Source organism: Theropithecus gelada, chromosome 15 (genome assembly GCF_003255815.1).
Source record: "Theropithecus gelada isolate Dixy chromosome 15, Tgel_1.0, whole genome shotgun sequence".
Lineage (NCBI taxonomy): Eukaryota > Metazoa > Chordata > Mammalia > Primates > Cercopithecidae > Theropithecus > Theropithecus gelada.
This window is the reverse complement of record NC_037683.1, coordinates 62,050,158-62,066,200: the sequence shown is the minus strand read 5'-3', so window position 1 is coordinate 62,066,200 and position 16,043 is coordinate 62,050,158. Positions and strand designations below refer to the sequence as shown.

Here is a 16,043-nt window from a genome sequence, read left to right as displayed (position 1 = left end):
TTCAAAACTCACTTTCTCCAGGAACACTTCCCTGAAGGCCCCTCCTCAGGGTTCACACAATGATCTGGATTTCCTGAGGGTCTGGCAAGCCTTGCTTGCCTGCAGCCAGGGCTCACTCTGTCCAGCGCCGTGCCTGTTGTACATGCACCAGGGCGCTTGCTATTCCAGGAGGCCACTTACATGAATGTGTGCTCTCGCTGCTTCAGGAATGTCGGCCACGTCCCTTCAATTGCGTGATTCAAATGCTCTAGGAAGCCCCTTTCCTGCCCCGCTTAGTGCCTCACCAAGAGCAGTTAGTGAATCTGGCCAGGGCAGTGGTGCTTACACTCTATGGCAGTGTGCCCCTCCAGAGCCACCTCAGAGGAGACCCCAGTGGCCTCTGATCCAGCCTCTTCACCTTCCTCCTAAATACTTTAGCCAGAACATCTAAAAGCTGCTGCTTGATGATACCTCTTGATCTCTGGTGGGCACATCTTTTTTGCACTTCTTTGTCAAAAGTGGTAGACACTAGGACTGGGATTGAGTTGCACATAGAGTTTCATTTGGAGAGAACTGACATCTTTATAATATATTAGCGTTTATTTAGATCTTTTATGTTCTTCAGAAATGATGATTGTGATGATTTTTGCCATAAAGTTCTTAAATATTTCTTTTGGGTTAATCCTTAGTATTGTACGGTTTTGTTGCATTTGTGAGTGGGGTCTTCATTGCTTTCATGTTTAAATAATCCTTTAGTTCAGCAGTCCCCAACGTTTTCAGCACCAGGGACTGGTTTTTGTGGAAGACAATTTTTCCACGGGTGGGTGTGGGGTGAGTGGTGGGGATGGTTTTGGGATGAAACTGTTCTACTTCAGATCATCAGGCATTAGATTCTCATAAGGAGCCACAACCTAGATCCCTCATATGCACAGTTCACCATAGAGTTCGTGCTCCTATGAGAACTGAATGCCTCCTATGATCTGACAGGAGGCGGAGCTCAGGTGGTCATGCTCGCCCACTGGCTGCTCACCTCCTGCTGTGTGGCCCAGTTCCTGATGGGGCATGAACTGGTACCAGTCCACGGCCTGCTTTAGTTCAATTACAGGTGCATTAGGTAAGTATTATTCCTACTTTTATGTTTTATGCTTTTATGTTTCTTAAGGTGTCTAGTGCACAAATTTGTTAAATATTGGTATTAGCAATACAACTTGTTATAGTGAAAAAATGTAAATCAAAATTTGAATCTACACAAGGAAGGAGAAATTACTATAATTGTAGGAGAGTGTGCAAGAGTCCACAGAAAATGAATAAGAACCTTCAGTTTTTGCACTTTCCTTCTCAAACTCAATACTAAATTAAGAAGTGCATGCTATTTTACAGGTGTTTGATTTTTCAAAAGGAAAGAATGGTTAAAACAATAAACATCTTAGCATCTTGTTGCAATGGTAATTCTCTGAACATATAAAATTAGGCTTGGGGAATGTAATAAAGGAAAGAACTATACAGTATATCAAAGAGAAGGAAATAAAAGGAAACGAGAGAAGAAGAAAGCATTTGGATGGAAGAGAGGAATAAGGAGACAGGAGAACTCATCAGGAATGTGTGAGGCAGACAGCAAACATTTCCCATTGCAGCAGTGACTCCAGGACTAGAGAGGGAGATATTCCATTATACAGCAAATATTGACCAAGCACCTACGTAATAACATCCTTGCTGTGCTGGTACTATACAATGGTGGCCAAACCAGATGTGATCACTGTTCATGGCTGCAAGAGAACCATCAAGTAAATAGAACTTTGTTGGTCACAACAACAGAGCCCTTTGACAGGGCATGGATTAAGAAAATCTACATGGCTAGAGACATATATTCCCTCGCAGAAACATTATAAAGGCAAGTACTCATTCAATTCATTTAGCAAATATGTATTGGGACCCACTTGTGCCAGGCACTGGGGATAGAGCCAAGCCTGCCCTGAGTCCTGCTCTGTTGGAGGTATAAGGGCTGAGACAGGCAGCATACAACAAATAAACACGTTCATGGGGACAAGTGTTAAGGAGAATGCAGAGCAGGGTGAGGGAGAGAACTCAGATTCACTTTCATTGTTTTGCTTCTAATATTTTCAAAAGGTTGCTTGAGTAAGGCCTCTGATCAGGTGATATGTGAAGGCTGACTTGAAGGAGGGAGACCAGGAGCCAACTGCATATCTAGAAAAAGGGGGAACATGTGTAATGGCCCTGAGGCAGGAGTGTGCTTGCAATTTGGAAGGAGCTGCTAGGCAGTCAGAGAAGCAGAACAAGGGAAATGACATGTGAAAGAAAAGAGAGAAGGGTGGAGAAATGAGGGGATGGGAAGGAGGGGAGAGGAGGGGGAAAAGCAGGGGAGGAGGGGAGGAAGGTGAGAGATGGGCAGAGAGAGATGAGGGAGAGGAAGGAGGGGAAAGGAGGGCAGAGAGGAGGGAAGGAGGGGTGACAGAAGAGAAGAGGGGATGAGAGGAAGAGAGGAAGCGGGAGGGAAAAGGGGGAGAGAGGTAGAGGGGGAAGTTGCAGGGGGTCTGGGGTCTCTGTAAGCTCTAGGGCTTTTGCTGTTGGTGAGATGGTTTTGAGCAGAGGTGAGGCATGATTTGACTTACATTTTAGGGGAACCAGGATTCTTCTATGGACAAGTTTGGGGCATTCCTTTTCTGGGGAAAGATTCAGGGCCACAGTGAAATAAACTGGATTCGTGAGCCAGCAGACAGCCCTTCAAAAAGAGGGAAAAGGGGAATTTCCATCTCTTCCCTATAAATTGAGAACTTGAGAAGACTGGACAAAGGTTACTAGGGATGGGAAGAAGAAGGTGAACACATTTGACTCTAACTGGGCTCTACTATGGAGTTACATAGTGTGGTCCTGGGAAAGTAGATTTCCCCAAATCGATCTCATCTGAGAAGCATGACATTTGTGAGGAACTGCTCATGAGAGGTGGGGGGAACAGAGAGTATTAAGCAGCAGCGCTGGCTCTGACAACCTGCATTAAAAAGCTGGCTCTACTATCCTAGGACTGTGGCCTCAGGCAGGTAAGAAAACCACTTGGGGTCTCAGTTTCTTCATCTATAAAATGAGGATAACAGATTCTCTCTCATGGGCTTGCTAAGAGAATTGAGTGAGATAATGTTTGCAAAGCATAGTACCTGGTACCTAGTAAGTGCTCAACTGTGAAAACCAAACACTATTATTATCACTATTACTCACCGGAGCAAGCAAGATTCTATCCTGAGGTCCTTTTCTATCATTTCTTAATAACATTTAGCATTTAACTGGCACTTATTCTCTGCCAGGCCTTGTTGTAAGTGCTTTTCCTATATTAGCTCATATACTCTTCATTTGTTTTAGTTTCTTTTTTTTTTTTTAATTTAGAGACAGGGGTCTTGCTATGTTGCCCAGGCTGCCCTTGAACTCCTAGGCTCAAGTAATCCTCCTGCCTTAGCCTCCAGAGTAGCTGGGATTACAGGTGTGTGCCAACATGCCCAGTGTATATTAGCTCATATACTGTTTAAAACAACCCTATGAGGTAGATATTATTACTCTGTTTCTACAAATGAGGCGGTTGAGGCACACAGAGGGTAAATAAGTCATCCAAGGTCACACAGCTAGTGAAGGACAGAGCTGGGAATAGAACCCGGGGGGTCCAGTTTCAGTCAATACTCACTCTTATCAAATACGGTACTAGACTACCTTTCTGCTGATTCAGTGCTCATAGTTCTTTATCAAAGACAGGAAACAAGCTGGGTATAGTGGCATGTGCCTGTAGTCCCACCTACTCAGGAGGCTGAGGCGGGAGGATCACTTGAGCCCAGGACTTCAAGTCTAGCCTGAGCAACATACCAAGACCCTGTTTCTAAAAACAAACAAAAACAACCGATAGAAAACAATTTTCATCTTGAGTCGTGTTCGGGATCTTCTGTGTTTGGTTTCCTGCTACTCAGCAGATGGAGAGAATGGCTTTGGAACCAGATGAATGTGGGTAGAGATATAACATCCATCTGGGCAGGTCACCAAGCTGCTCTGGGCCTTGGTATTTATCCATGAAGTGGGGATGATGAGATACATGAGACAAATGTTCAATAAGTGGAAGCTACTATTGCCGATAGTGATAATGCTATACTCTGTTCAGTAAAAATACTACCATACAGTAGACCCTCTATTTTTAACAACTTTGCTATCTCTTTGGTCAAGGTGGTACTTTTCATCCCTGAATTTCTAATAGTCATTTGCCTTGTGGTGACTGTGATTGATCACCAGAAAAGACTGTGGTATTCCCTTCTCTGAAGTCTTTGGGAGAAGATATATGCCTATATGCCTGCTGGACACAACCTGCCCATTCCTGTCTAGAGATGGCAGCCTGGGCTGCAGAAACTTTAGGAGCAGTTCAAGATCACAAGTTTTACAATTTTCAAGTATTTGAACTGAAACCACTAAGGCACAGGACCAGGAGGACATGAAGGTGGAGAGGGAAAGATTTCACCATTTTTTCTCTATGCTCCTCTTTCCCCAAAAAGGTGAGTCCTGAACATCTTTATCCCCAGCATTCTATTTTCTTCTCCTTGTCCCAAACCAGAGGAAGAGAGAGCTTTTAAAAAACTCTCTCTGGCAAATGAAGTTCCTCAAGTCTTCCTAAGTAGAAGTGGTAGTAGTGGTAGTAAGTAGTAGTAGTAATAAAAATCCATCCCTGATCCAGGGATAGGTCAGAGCTCTTGTGATTTAAGCTGGTGTCTACACCAGGAGAACAAGGAATGCTGGGTTGGACATGGGGTTACACAAGGAGGCAGAGTAGCAGAAGAACTACAAACACAGACTGTGAGTCAGGCAGATATATAGGTTCAAATTCTGACTCTGCCATTTACTTCCTCTGTCACCTTGCCTTGGTGGGACATAGAGCCATAGCCTCTTTACATGTCAGTGCCCTCTGAATGATGGAGTAGGGCTCATGGAAGGATTAAATGAGATGGTTTATATAAAGCACTCAGCATAGTGCCTTGCCTATAGTAAGTACTCTGCAAATGTTGGTTGGTGATATCATTATGAGACAAATGATAGGAGAAGATACTTCCCACTGCAAAAGTGCAACATCCAGCATCCTTGTTTTAGGTTCATGAAGATGTACCCCTGAGCAAATACAAAGGCTTGTTTAGAGAAAATGTTAAAATCAATATAGGACACTGAATTTATTAGAAAGGTCAATTCAGATAGCCATGCTGTGATCTCAAAGACCAATAATCCTAGTTCCCCAAGTTTTTCTCATAAAGGAAAGAAAATATTTATTCCAACCATTCATCTGCCTTAAGCAGATTCTGTCTTTTCATGAGCAATGTCCTGTTCAGAGTTTTGTGTCCCTGCAAAGGCACTGCTCAGCTATGTTTGAACTAATCCTTCACTTAGGCAGGCTAACTCTGTCCCCGCTACACAGTGTGGTCTATCCAGAACACACCAATGAACAATGAACAGTGGAACCAATAAGCAACGTATGTCCCTGAAACAGACTGAATTAGATCCAAGGTGGTTTCACCATGTTCTTTGGTATTCCTCCCATTGAGAGGTGAAGTCTAATTTCACCCCCATGAGTCTACGCTGGCCTTAGTGACCGCCTGACTGATTGAATGCAGTACAAGTGACATCCTGGGATTTCACAGGCTAGGTCATACGAAACCTTGCAGCTTCTGCTTGGTCTTCCTGGAAGGTTTGCTCTTGGAACCCTTAACTACCATATAAAACAAGTCTATCCACATGGAAAGGTCCTGAGACCACAGGGGGAATCAGGGGACCCAGCTGAGTCCAGCTTTCCACTGTGCCTTCCTTCGTAGGTGTTAAGCTTGAGTGAGGCCCTTTCAGACCTTCTAACCTACCCATCCACCAGCTAAATACCACCAAATGACCTCCGATGATGCCACATGGAACAGAATACTCAACCAGGTGATCCCTGATCAAATTCCCAATCCACAAAATTATGAGTAATAAGATGGTGGCAGTTATAAGCCACTAAGTCTTGGGGTGCTTTGTTGCACATCAACAGCTAATGAAACACAAACACTCCTGGACCCTTGTGACTCAGACTCAGACTGAACCAACCACCAATGAAGGCTTTCGGTAAGGGCTCAATCACTGGATTTTGGAAGACAATGACACCTGAGTGGCACAGATGAGACAAAGGGGAACGTGTTTCCGTAGGCCATCTGTCCTAGATGCTGTTTTCAAATGAATTTGAATACTTCCCTTTTGAACATACACCAGATGCCAGTAGTGCCAATGCACTACCCAGCCAGGTGAACATCAGTGACATGAACGAACTGTTCTTTAGGGCTACAAGGAAGCTACGGACTGCTGCATTTATGCCGTCAACTTGGTGATGTAACTAGCATGCTCTATGTTGTTAAAAGGTGGCAGTTTGGCACAAGGACATGTGAATTCAAGTGATTAGATGCAAACTAAAAGGGAGATGACTATTTCTGAGAGCTGTGGGTTAATTTTTTGGCTGTTCTCAGAATGGAAAATGATTGTGAATTTTGGGGGAAAAATACCAGAGCAATCTGTTTTCTTGGCCGCCTGCTATGGAGCAATTTTAAAGCATTGAAGTGCTTTCCATATTTTCTAATCACTCAAGTCCAGAGCTGATTATGGCTCTCAGCATCTCTCAGATTCACACCGCTGGAGCCTCCCACATCTTTCAGGGAGAGGTTTCACCTTGAAAGCAGGTGCCTGGATTCAGAAGGCACATCTTGCTACAGCAGGAACACACAGTTTAATTGTAGCACAGCTCACAAGGGCCAGGTGTTTTGGAAAATCACTGATGGCCCAACTCTGAGATAACCTAGATTCACTTTCCCTTATCTCACAAAAATAAAACATAACCTCTTCTCCAAACAGAAAAAATGAAAACAAGCCCTACCAGAAACTGAATTCTTTCACACAAAAACCAGGAACATTTAGATGATTGAGACCTGTGGGCAAGGACATGCCTGCATTCACAGGAGTGCACACACACACATACACACACAGTTGTATATGATTAAACATCTCTAGAAGGAGCTTCATGAAACTGGAAACTGTGGTTTCCTCTGTGGAGAACTGGGGAACTGGACAAAATTAGAGGGTTGATGAAGGAAGAAGACCTTTTTTTTTCACCTTAAACTTTGGAATATTTTGAATTTTTAAAAATCATATATTGTGTTACTTTTCAAATTAATGAAATAGAATAATTCCAACCCTGCATATGGCAATTAAGATGTGCTAGGTTGTGTATTTAATGCTTTGTGTATATTCACTTTTTAATCTTTACAATAACCCTGTGATGTAGACATCATTATGTATTTTCCTGATTTTACAGATGAAGAAACTGAGATACGGAAAGGTTAGGTGACTTGTTCGAGGTCACATAGCCAGTAAATGCAGAACTGGGATCTGGACCCAGAGTCTAGTTCTGGAGTCTGTCCTCTCAATTGCCACATAATACTGCCTTGCCCAAAATAAACATACTCAGGCCCTTGATCATAATTGAGTTGGAGTAGATAAAATTGTTCCTTTCTTCTCTCACATAGTCAATATCATGACTTTGGACAAGTTGCTTAATCTTTCTGAGCCTACACCGCTAGTGTGTACCAGGTATTCTTCTAGGCTTTGTGGATAACTAGTGAATAAAATAGAGTCCCTGGTCTCAAGAAACTTCCTGTATCCTGGTAGAAACAGACAATAAACAAACAATCCAGAAACCATAATGTAAACAATAAAGGAAAATTAAAGTGTTCATTGACAGATGAAGATTGGGAACCCCAATTTATGCTGAATGGCCAGGAAGTGTCATTTACACAGAGTGCTGAAAAATGGGCAGGAGTAAAGCAGGGAAAAATAGAAGCGGGTGGGGGAAAGGAAAAATATTATAGTAGAGAGAACAGCCTATGGAAAAATTCTGGGGCAGGGAGGGGGTGTGTGTCTGAAGACAGAAAGGTTTGTGTGGCTAAAACAGAGTGAAATTGAGTTTGGAGCAAGAAGCAGATCACGTAGACCAGTGGTCCCCAAGCTTTTTCGCACCAGACACGGGGTTTTGGGGAAGACAATTTTTCCATGGCCGGGTCAAGGAGGATGGTTTAGGGATGAAACTGTTCCATCTTGGATCATCAGCCATTAAATTCTAATAAAGAGCACACAACCTAGATCTCTCTCATGCGCAGTTCACAATAGGGTTCGGCCTCCTATGAGAATCTAATGCAAATGCTGATTTGAGAGGAGGCGGAGCTCAGGTGGTAATGTCTGCTCTTTTCCTGCTGGTACCAGCCCATGGCCTGGGGGTTGGGGACCCCTGATGTAGACCATGATTTGGCTCACGTCCCACCCTCCAACTGCCATCTAACATGTTTGAATTGTGCATCCTATCAGCAAAATTTTTAAATGTATATAAATAGGCATCTATATTCATATAGATATCTATATTCCTATCTATTATATATAGATACACATACTAAAATATGAACAAAAACATTTTCAAAAATAGAAGCTAGGAAGAATGACAAAGTAAATGATGAAGGTGCAGATATTTTTCTCCTTGTTTCCCAAAGGATTGTCTTGCATATCTCCTGAGCACCTCATCCCTACCCTGGGACTACAGCTCTAATCCAGAAAGCAGCATGGCCTGTGTTAAGTGAGATTCAAAGAAACAGAATCTCTTATCATGAAACCATCAGAACTCTCCTGACTTTGAGGGGGGCTCCTTTTGCACAAACTACTAGTTGTGCAAGGATTTCACAATTTTCATAAGAGCCCTGGGAAGTCACTGAAGGTTATAAGTAGAAATGACATAACCTGATTTACTTTTTAAGATGATTACTGAGTGAAACATATGTCTAGGCAGTGGCAATGGAAGAACTGAAAGACCAACTAGGAAGCTACTGCAGGAATGCAGGCAAGCAATGGAGATGGTTTGGAATAAAGTGCTGCAGGAGGGAGAGCCGTAGATACATTTGAGATCCATGTTAGTTGTGCTATATTTTGTGAAAGGAGAATAATGATGTTAGCTACGAAGCATTATTGTGAAGCATAAGTTTACAGGTGTGAAAATGCTTTGTCAACTCTAAGGTGCCAAAGATAACTTAATATTACTATAGATGATGAAACCAAATACTAGAGAGACCCTAACTTGCCCAAAGTCACACAACTGCTTAGTAGTTGGGAGGAAGGAGTTAAAGCAGTTGGCCTGCAATCTCTTTACTCCTTTCTCTGGGGGTGTATCCCAGGGGAAAGAAAAGAAGGCTGGTGACCAGGTCTAATCTCCTTGTCAAATGAACTTCTGCATAGATAGAGTAATGATATTTAGGATGTCCCTGGCTAACAACTACCTCTAGTAAATAGATCCCAGGACCTGTGAAGGAAGGCTTCTTGGAGAATATCACATCAGCTATACAACTCGCTGTGGTATAACAGGAAGATGTTTTGTGATTGAAATGCCTCATGCTCTGCAAGAAGAGGCGACCCTGTGTTCCTTACCTATTATTCTGAGTGAGATGCGTGTCCAATGAAGGAAGATAGGTCCTTGGGAGCCATTCTTGGGTTGCAGATTTTTCTTTACCTCATAAGAACTTCTTGATTGCTTATATTCTTGAACTTATTTAGCAAAGCCTGATAGTGGATAAGATCTCTGATTCATATAACATGACTTGACAATCAGATCGCCTGGCTTCATTCAGTGGCACATATCTATTTCCTAGGCTCTAGTAGCTCCTGTGTAACACTGAGCCCAATTATAAAGTCCAGGGATGAAGGGAGAACATACTTGGTTATATTTGAACCCCTTACCAGTGGCAAAACTAATATTTATTTGATACATCTGATATCTATCAACTTGAAAATAATTTTGGGGAATATTTACACAATTGAAGAAACACAATGTATTTGCCCTCATTGTGACTGAGTAACACTGGAAGTGCACAATAATGGGTTGTTTGTGATGGTTCATGTGATTACATTGGGAGGTGAGCCAGGCTTTTTGGGTCTCCAATGACAGCTCCCAAGCAGTTCTAGAAGAGAGGGCTTTTTAGATGCATAGATACTCACCTCCCACCCTCCAATTGCCAAAGAATCAGTACAGTCTCAGTGTTCTGCCATGAATATCATTCCCCAAACCACTCATGGACCTCCTAAATCATGGAGTTCTTTTTCTCTCTTTTTTAAGGTGCACAATTTATCTTCACACACAATTTTGTTTTGAAACTTAGAAATGATGACAAAAGAGAACTGTTACTTTAGCTGGAAGGGAGGGAAACCTTTTTGTCCTCTCTGCTTCATAATAAACTGTATTTATGCTTGAGGCATCAAAAGATAGAACCAGCACGCACACCTGACATCCTACTCCTGGTACAAAAACCACTGATTGTGAACTGAGCTGTTGCAGATAAAGCACGTCAAAGGGCCAGGGCTGCTTCTGGCAGATGCTAAACAAGAGGAGGCTAGCAGGCGTGCATGACGACAGCACAAACATGTTTTATACAGAGAAGCCTTTTGACATCCTTTTTCCCCTGAACAAATTCCCAAACCAAAGCTTGATGTTTACCTTCGGCGAGTGGGTCAAGGGTGTGTATCATGAGCTGGAAGATGCTATTCCTCATGAGACTGTTGTGGAGGGAGGCAGAGCTTCCACCTCGCTGGAGACGCGGCTTAGCCTGAGCAGAGAAACCAAAGAGGTGGTTAGTCTCAGAAATGAAAGGCAAGTGCATTATAGACAAGATCCTCACTTAGTCTGGTGGCCACTCATTTCTGTCGCATGATCACACACTATTGAGCCAACGATTTTCAAAGTACATTTCAAAGCCCCTGAGGGAATGTCTCTCACATTCTTTCCTACTAAGTGAATGCGTTGCTTCCCTTTTTAAAAAGAGCTTTGTAAATGCCAATGTGTTATATGCTTCACATCCCTTCATTTATCTTATTTGCAAAATGAACCCTAAGAACTAGGTGCTATTATTCTTCTTGTTAGATAGACGAGGACATTTCATCTCAGAGAAGTGAAATGAGGTGTCCAAGTCACACCAACAAGAGGTGGAGGCTGGAGGAATGTATCCCAGGTCTGCTTTTCTCAAAGACTGTTCTCTAATCCAGTGGGTGGTCTCTAACATTTTTGAAGTGTGCATCCTATCAGTAAAATGTTTAAATGTATATAAATAGGCATCTATGCCCATATCTACATAGACACATATACTAAAATACGAACATATAAAAACACTTTCAAAAATAGAAGTTAAGAAGAATACCGCAGTAAACGATGAAGGTGCTAATGTTTTCTCCTTGCTTCCCAAAGGCTCGTCTTGCACATCTCCTGGGCTACCTCATCTCTACCCTGGGACTACAGCTCTAACCCAGAAAGCAGCATGGCCTATGTTAAGTGAGATTCAAGAAGCAGAAGCTCTTATCATGAAACCATGAGAACTCTCCTGACTTTGAGGGGGGCTCCTTTTGGACAAACTACTAGTTGTGATCCTTTGGCCAAATAAATGGAACTGGTAGGTAAGAAGGAAGAATGAGTATCTAGAGATAAGGTTACGGACATACGCTTTTTCTTCTATCTTCAAAAGCAAACAACCTAAAAACTCCCAAACCCTCTGTATTTTGATGGGTTTTTAACCTAAATAGGAACTGCTGTCTCCCCATGATTGATTTTGTGCTGATCATCACAAGGGAAGACTCTCCGAGGCAGCCAAGCTTTATAGACAGACAGACTTAAGGAGTTGAAAGGTATTGTAATGTAAGGCAGTTAATTTCTTATTGAACTTTCAGTGTAAAAGTTTGACATGTAAATTTTCTGGGGCAGGTAAAAATAAAATACTATTCTCCACTATGTCTTTCGAACTTCTGCATAACAGGGTTTTCCAAAATATTCCATCATACTCTAGACCCACAAGGGGGCTTCCCCAAAAGTGTCCTATGAGAGACTCCATGATCAAATACATATTTGATATATATTGAAAAGTGCTACATCCTAGCCAACTCACCTAGGGTTTCAAACTACACATTAGACCACTAAGTCTAACACTACAGTAATCTGTTTAACTTGATTAACTTGGGCAGTGTTTCCAAACTATTATCCGTAGGATCTTATTTTGTAAAACACTTGTTAACAATCATGGTCCACACAGTTGGAGACAAACATGAAACCCGTAGAAAGTACGAGTAAAATCTCACTATGAGATACCCGAAGAAATCTGGCTCTTTTAGTGTGATTTATTATGACATTCTATTGGAAATCATATTGCCAGTTCAATAGGGTTGGAAAAGAACTTAGTGGAGATTACTGGTGTCTCAATGGTGAACCAGATTATGGCTCCTTAATAGAAGAGATTGAGTCTGTGCCTGTGTTCTGGTACTGGATCAGGTACATTCTATGGGCTGTTAATCAATGTTACATCTTTGCCCTGAGCATTACAGGAGGAAGGACAGGGTCATATGTATCTTTATTACTGTTTTAGCCTTGAAAGTCTTAAACATTTTAAAATGCATTTTGTTATTAGTTATAGAGGATTCAGATGATTAAATTTCAAAATATTTTAGGAGCAAGCTTAGGAGATCTGAATAAAATGGAAATGTAATCACTGTTTGATGGCTGAACACAAGAATTCTGAAGGTTGTTTCTTTACTATGCTGCAAAATCTGAAATGTGATGTGTTAATTAAACAGGAACTCAGAAATGGTTTATCAATAATAATTTGTCATAACTACTATGGTCCTTATTCTGAGAAACTGGAAGAACTCTGGTGTGGAGATCTTCATTTGAAAAAGATTACATCTAGAGAAGTACTGAAAGCATTCTTTTGTGTATTATGTATATATTAAATATATAGGTCTCATGCAGCATTTCTTTTGATGAGACCAAAAGAAATTTCCAATCAGAGTATGTGCATGCAGATACACAAAGAAAACAAATATTGAGCATTAGATCCCACACTACTCCCAAATATTAGTTCAGCATCCCTTGGAATGCAATTTGGAAATATCTCACTCTTCCAACTCCTACAAAAGTTCATACCAAATGGAAGAGAAAATTCAAATTTTGAAACCTAGTCCCAGAAGACATGTGTTCATGAATGCCAGAATTCAGTCATCACTAATTGTAGCACAGAGTAGAAGTACACACCAGGGGTTAGACTATTTAAGTATTCCAAGGGAGAGAGTAATGTGTTGAGCACACAAACCCCTCTTACTCCCAACCCCGCCCCACACTCTCCACAGGCACACAAGCAGGTACAGACAAAGCTACTGCTTCCTACCGGTAGAGTCGGTTCATCCTTGTCTCTGGCTGCAGATGGCTGCATAAGAGAAAAAGGCAAAGACAAAAGACAAAGAAATAAATAAATGAAGAGTCACATATGGCATTTACATTTAATAACAAGCATCAGTATAGGGGAAGAGTTCATTCTTTCTGCTCCTGGGATGAGTTAAGCCAAAACAGTGGACTGAGGATATATATTTCTAGCCAAAATATAATGGTTTATTTAGGTACATGATTCATTCTCCTGAAAGGTCAAAGTTTAATGGCCAACCCGAATGTCCAGCTATACAAAGCAGTTAAGTCAACTGTGGCCCAGCCATGCAGTGGAATACTATGTGATCATTAAAATGAATGAGGTAATTCACATGTACTGACATGGAAAATATCTACTGATAACTGAAAAAATTAAACATTTATAAATATTTATTGTTTCATTTCATAAAGGAAAATAAATTAATAATACTTTAGTGCATGTAAATAAAAAAATTCTGCAAGAATGATACCAAACTGTTATTAGTGGTTGTTACTGGTGGATGGAATTGCAAAGAAATGTCATCTTTTATATGTTTTGGGGGGAGTCAGCATTCATTGCTCCAGGTATTGTGAATAAAATAAAGTTCACAGAAGTTAGGCCACTGAATTAAAGACTAGGATCATCCCACATGGCAATCAGATAACCCATCTTTTCTTCTGCTCCCTCACCTCAAGTTTTCTATTCTAAATAGAAGTCTCTGTCCAGTTGAGAAATGTGGATTAGAACACAAGGGCACATAAAGGCCTGGTAATCTGCTGGGAGCGAACGCAACTCAGACAAGGGGGCAGTGTAATTCTACCCACACGACGCACCTGGACAGCTTTTACTTCCTCAACTCAATAGGAACTCTCCTTCTTCACCAGAACCGGGCACCACCCTGGGATCTTTCCAACGAGATACAGGTGCCTGGTGAATAGTTCCTCATGCTTAGACACCACCTTCGTCACTTCACCTCGACTACAGGTGCAGACAGCAAGAACAAACTGGAACCCTTCCCCCATCTGGCATTCTGGTCCTCCCCAATGGGGTCTGAGCAGATGTCTGTCTTCAGGAATAATCACATACTCGGAGGAGAGTAGCCAGATGCAGAGCTGTTTTAAAACTTTCATGTGCTCTAGGCTTTCTGTTTTAGGGTCTTCCACACGTGTCTTGTAAAGATATTAAGATGTCCCCACATCCCATCTAAAATATACAATTCACCTAAAATATACAGTTTTGTGTAAAAAAAAAAAAAAGAAGGGATTCTTATAATTTTGAATTTCAAATTATTTGCTATGTGCCATTCATTTAAGTTAGGATTAGCATGCTCAAAATCTTGCAAAGTGAAAAAATCAAATCTACAATTTGTTTTCATATGTAATGGATTTTTAAGAAGGTGAAATTTAATACTTAGTGAGGTTGATGTTAAATATTTTGTGGACATTCAATTAGATGTTCAATAATTTTGATTTTTGTAGACACCTTTTTGGATTCCGGAGTCAATACCAATGTGTTTTTATTGCCCTTCTGGTTCCAAGCATTTTTATGAAGAACTTGCAAGTCTCAGACATAAACAGAAGGGTTCTGCGTTGGTGGTAATTTCTGAGCACAGCCTGTGGGCACCACTAAATTTGCCTTAATCCTCAGGTTGGGGGCCCTCTCTCGGTGACTTCTCTAAAAACGCTAATAGGGAAATGTCCTGATGCCCTAGTTCCCAAGAGCCTGCTTGTGGAACTGGAGTGGACAGGAAACTGGCCTTTGATTCCCCACTTTCCTCTGAAAGGCACTGTATGATCCTGCTTCTCTCTGGCAGGTCCTCTCCTTTTCTTTCCTTCCACATCCGACAGCTCAACAAATGGCCTCACAGTCTGCAGAGCAATCCCCCAGGGAAATCTTCCAGGGCAGCAAGCTCAGCCTTTAGACATACATTGAGATTAACTGTCAGAGCATGCCTGGTCAGTTAGCAAATTTACACCTTGTGGCTAAATGGGAGACCAATAATTATGAGCTGGAATTGATACCACGGTGATAACACAGAACATGAAGGAATAGGATGAAAGTGGGGAGAGAAAAAGGTGGGCTTTATAAGGGCAGAAACGTCACCAGCTGAGAGTTTGAATTTTAAAAAGTATATCTCAATACATTATTTAAGGAAGGAAAAAAAATCCAAACCTGTCTTTTGGTCTGAAAAGAAGAAAAAAATATCTACTCTATTGACTTCCTTTTTCTCTCACAGCAAGGAAGATCATAAAACATAAAAGGTGGAAGGAAAATGCCTAGTACATAGATTCTATAGAGAAAAAACTGAGCGCAGAGACAGGCCTGAAATTCTCTACAAAATGTCCCACTGTTTAATGTCTGCAGTTGACATCATTCGTTTTCTTTCAAGTGTAATCTGCAGACATGAATATACATCAGGGTATAACATGTAAATTTAGGTATACACACAAATGGCAGCAGAGGCCATTAAAACACCCCTCTACTTTCCTTTTATGTAGCCCTGTTGCAAAAGAGATAAGAAGCGTGACATATGATGGTAATTGCCCATTTCTAGGGGCTCACCCACATCTACTGATAATTCGAGGTTCACCTGACTTAGCCTTGCTCTAATTGCATCTTGAAGCAGCCTCACAGTCCTGGCAATATGCAGCTGATTATGTTACAAATTCAGTTTTAAAGGGGTTTAATTACACGGGAAGTAACTAGTGAAGGTGACAAAGAAATGATTTTAATATGTATAGCCAGTGGGTTTTGGGTTGGCCTAGTGTT

General features: G+C 41.4%; 1 protein-coding gene across 1 annotated transcript in view; it reads right to left on the bottom strand.

Moving 5' to 3' along the window:
- The window catches only part of SLC24A2 (solute carrier family 24 member 2), a 265,252-nt gene that overhangs the window by 91,634 nt on the left and 157,575 nt on the right, over positions 1–16,043 (bottom strand). Inside the window, exons 3-4 of the mRNA XM_025359798.1 lie at positions 13,260–13,298; positions 10,553–10,661 (exon numbers count right to left, since the gene is read on the bottom strand). Of these exons, the coding sequence (XP_025215583.1) occupies positions 10,553–10,661; positions 13,260–13,298 (148 nt within the window). The remainder of the gene's footprint in view (positions 1–10,552; positions 10,662–13,259; positions 13,299–16,043) is intronic.